Raw genomic sequence first — 3,240 nt, 5'->3', positions numbered from 1 at the left:
ATTGGCTTGACTTCTTTCAAAAAACGTGAAAAGAAACAAGCAACTTGGCAAAAATGTCCAACAAACTGCAAAAAAAAAAAATGCAAAAGGTATCAAAAAAATTATCTGAAAATTAGCCGGGCAGGATTATTAGGGAAAAATGTGCGAAAAACTATATTTATAATTCTCTTAATTGTGTGTTTAAAATTGTGTCACAGGAAAAAAATAATATATATATTTTTTAAGACTTTCTTTGGATCTTTTTCTTCACTTTATTTTTTGTATGTGCTTATCGCTTTTCAGGTAATTTTATTTCATTTTTTATTTTTTTAAAACTAATTTCTTTCTGGGCCATTTCTGGTCAAGTTGAAATCGAGCCAATTTGCTCAGGTTTCAGAGGGTTAGTTCAGTAATTTTTGTGCATTCTGCAAATTATTTGACATTGGAAGTTGTGTCGAGATGGATTTAAAAAAATTAAAAATATTTGTGCTATATGTGGATCATCACATTTGCTGATACATTTATGCGCTTTGCTCTGTGTAGAAGGGTTACACATGTATACTATGTGAACAAATGACTTTAAAATCCTGTTAAATAAATATAATGTGGCAGAGGGTCAAATCGAAACAAGTAATTAGTGATCCTATCACTGACCGAAACTCTCTTTAAATTCGCACAGAGGTGTCGTGGTTAAAAGCTTACGTTTGGGAACTTTGTTCCCACAGAAGTGTGAAAAGAATAACCGTCTCCTGTTTTGCACACACACGTAAACAGACCTTGGTTCTGGGCGAAGTGCGGCCCCCCGTTGAGCTGGCTCTGGTTGTGGACCATGTTGGGCTGACCGGTGACGGACGAGGGTCGGCGGTACGGCAGCGAGCCTCCCACCTGCGAGTTCTGGGGCTGCTGCACGGGGCGGTTCATGCTGTAGAACTGAGGAGCACCTGAGAGGAGGCGACACCAGGAGGCAGCAGAGAGTCAGTCAATAAGTTCGGGGAGGTTTGATTTATCGTCCCTCTGATGTCCTGAACAGTGAGGTCAATCCAATTTCGCCTCTGGGAACTTTTTTACTTTCATTTTAAATATTCATTAATGATTATTAAAACAGGCGCTTGGTTGAGGAATATTTTATAATTTAGCTGCAAGCCAAGCAGTGATAAATCCTAAAAATGTTCACAAAATAGCAACAAACAAACTTTTAATTGATGAAATGATTAAAATTTCCATAATGCATCAATATTAACATTTTGCTAATGGTGCTTATTTCCTAACCTGAACAGCAGCAATGTGCACTAACGTACGAGCACAATAATTAGCCACAAAACACCATAACAACAGGAACAAAAAGGGCCGAATAAAACACAAATGAAGAATTCACTGTGCAAGCGTTTCAGCACATGCATTATACATCAGAAAATCATCATCACCACCATCATCACCACACACACAAGCAGCTGATGAGATGCTGTGAGGGATGAAGAGCAGCGGTGGAGAATGGGAAACCCGAGGCAGGTAACGGACGGACGGCAGAGAGACTTTAAATATTCTCGACAGTTTTCATAAATATTCTGAGGAAGTGCTCAACAATGACCTTTAAAGCTGATTTCATTTTAGAGCACTTAATGGTTTGAGGGAAAAGGTGCTGCAGGTGACGAAACAAGACCAAGTTGTTAAATGGAGAGTCTATCTTTTAAATGCAGATTCCACATCACATTATTGTGTTTACCTTTTTTCCCGGACTCAATATTTTATCTTTTTAAAACACTGATAAGGTGTGCGGCCCTTGAGAGGTGGACGTTTCTGAACATAAATTAGAGAAAACTCAATCTGACTTTCTTAAAAGTTTAGACTGAGAATAAATATATGATGACCAGATCAATTTAATTTCTAGTATTTGTGCCTTTACATGAATGTTAAATTATTATTATTTATTTAATTAAGTGTTTCATGGGGTAGAGAGGGGTTGTGGAGGGTAAGGAAAGTGGGCATAATTGTTTAATGAACTGTCTGTTTCTGTAGAATAAAAAAAAAGCACCGATGCAAAAAAACCAGACTATGAATCATCTTTTCAGGTGATTTCGGCTCAGCTGTTTAATCCTGACGGAGCTCAACTGGCAACTTTTCCATCAGCCTGAACAAACAAAACCAAACTGTGTCACAGTTCAGCTGCACCAAACCAGACACTGCAAACAGTGAAAGGTTTAAAAAGACTAAAGTCTGACACCCTCCTGCATATAAAACACCGGGCTTCATTAAAATACGATGGACACACAAATCTGTGCTTAAACCTTGCATACAAATATTTAGCGCACACCTTATCTGTGGTCTTTTGCACCATTTTATGTCATTTTTATTTGTTCTTTTTTTTTTATTTTTGTTTTATTTATTTTGAACATCTCATCTCTATTGTTTTAATGTTTCTTTTTACCTGTTTCTAACATACTATTTATACAAGCTAATTTAGAAGTGCCACAATGATGAAGGACCGGCTGTCTCAAAAAGTGTAAACATGCACGTTTTTAAGTAAACCCAAAACAAATAAAAACCACAATTATTACAAAGGCTTCAACAGACAACACTATTTAAAATCAATAATTTTTAAATGCATGTATTTGACAGCCTTTTATCCTCATTCATTATTGTCATATTGCAATCCTAGCTTAAAATGTCCATATTAAAGTTTTTTATTGTTTTTATTGACTCTACCTATAATGATCTACTGACACAAGTATGACATTTTAACAGTTCCTTACATGTCTGGAAAAACAACTCTCAATTTGGCATCAATATAATTCATAAAGATAACTGTATTTGCATACCTTTCACAATAAAAGCCCTTATCATGTACACTGCGTAACTTTTTACCAGATGAAACTTAATTTGTAGCAACTGCTACAAATTTGCATTGCTGCTGGTATGACGAGATTTGACTCAAAACATTGACAGGCGAGTATTTTGCATTTTCGGGTCGCTTATTCATTACGCCCCAAAGTGTGTAAAAGCCTTAAGTTTGAAGGACTTTACACACCAGAAAGTGTCAGTTTTCTCGAAAGTCTCAAGAGAAACCTCGCACTTTCTGAGCGGTCAACAAATGGTCACACAGCGCCACAGAAGAATCGGGGTGATGACATGCCGGTGGAGGCGGGATGGAGGGCAGTGGGCGAGCTTCTCCCACTGGGTGACACTCACCTTGTGCGGGGTTGCCGTAAGTAGCGGGGCCCGTGCCAGTGGGGGCCGCAGAGGCAGGGAGCTGGGGAGGGGGCG

General features: G+C 38.1%; 1 protein-coding gene across 1 annotated transcript; it reads right to left on the bottom strand.

Annotated features, from left to right (window-relative positions):
* Window positions 1-262: 262 nt before the first annotated feature.
* On the bottom strand, window positions 263-3,225 carry LOC121963714 (abl interactor 2-like). The gene is made up of 2 exons (XM_042513974.1): window positions 3,166-3,225; window positions 263-920 (listed from the first exon to the last, which is right to left on the bottom strand). The coding sequence occupies exon 2, from the start codon at window positions 898-900 to the stop codon at window positions 670-672; it is 231 nt and encodes a 76-aa protein (XP_042369908.1). The 5' UTR covers window positions 901-920; window positions 3,166-3,225; the 3' UTR covers window positions 263-669.
* Window positions 3,226-3,240: the final 15 nt, after the last annotated feature.

This window comes from Plectropomus leopardus, unplaced genomic scaffold (assembly GCF_008729295.1).
Source record: "Plectropomus leopardus isolate mb unplaced genomic scaffold, YSFRI_Pleo_2.0 unplaced_scaffold12223, whole genome shotgun sequence".
Lineage (NCBI taxonomy): Eukaryota > Metazoa > Chordata > Actinopteri > Perciformes > Serranidae > Plectropomus > Plectropomus leopardus.
Note: the sequence above shows the minus strand (reverse complement) of the source record. Positions and strands in the feature narration are given on the sequence as shown.

Excerpts from the sequence above, each read along its gene's own strand:
- LOC121963714 (XM_042513974.1), bottom strand. The coding sequence starts at position 900 with ATGAACCGCCCCGTGCAGCAGCCCCAGAACTCGCAGGTGGGAGGCTCG.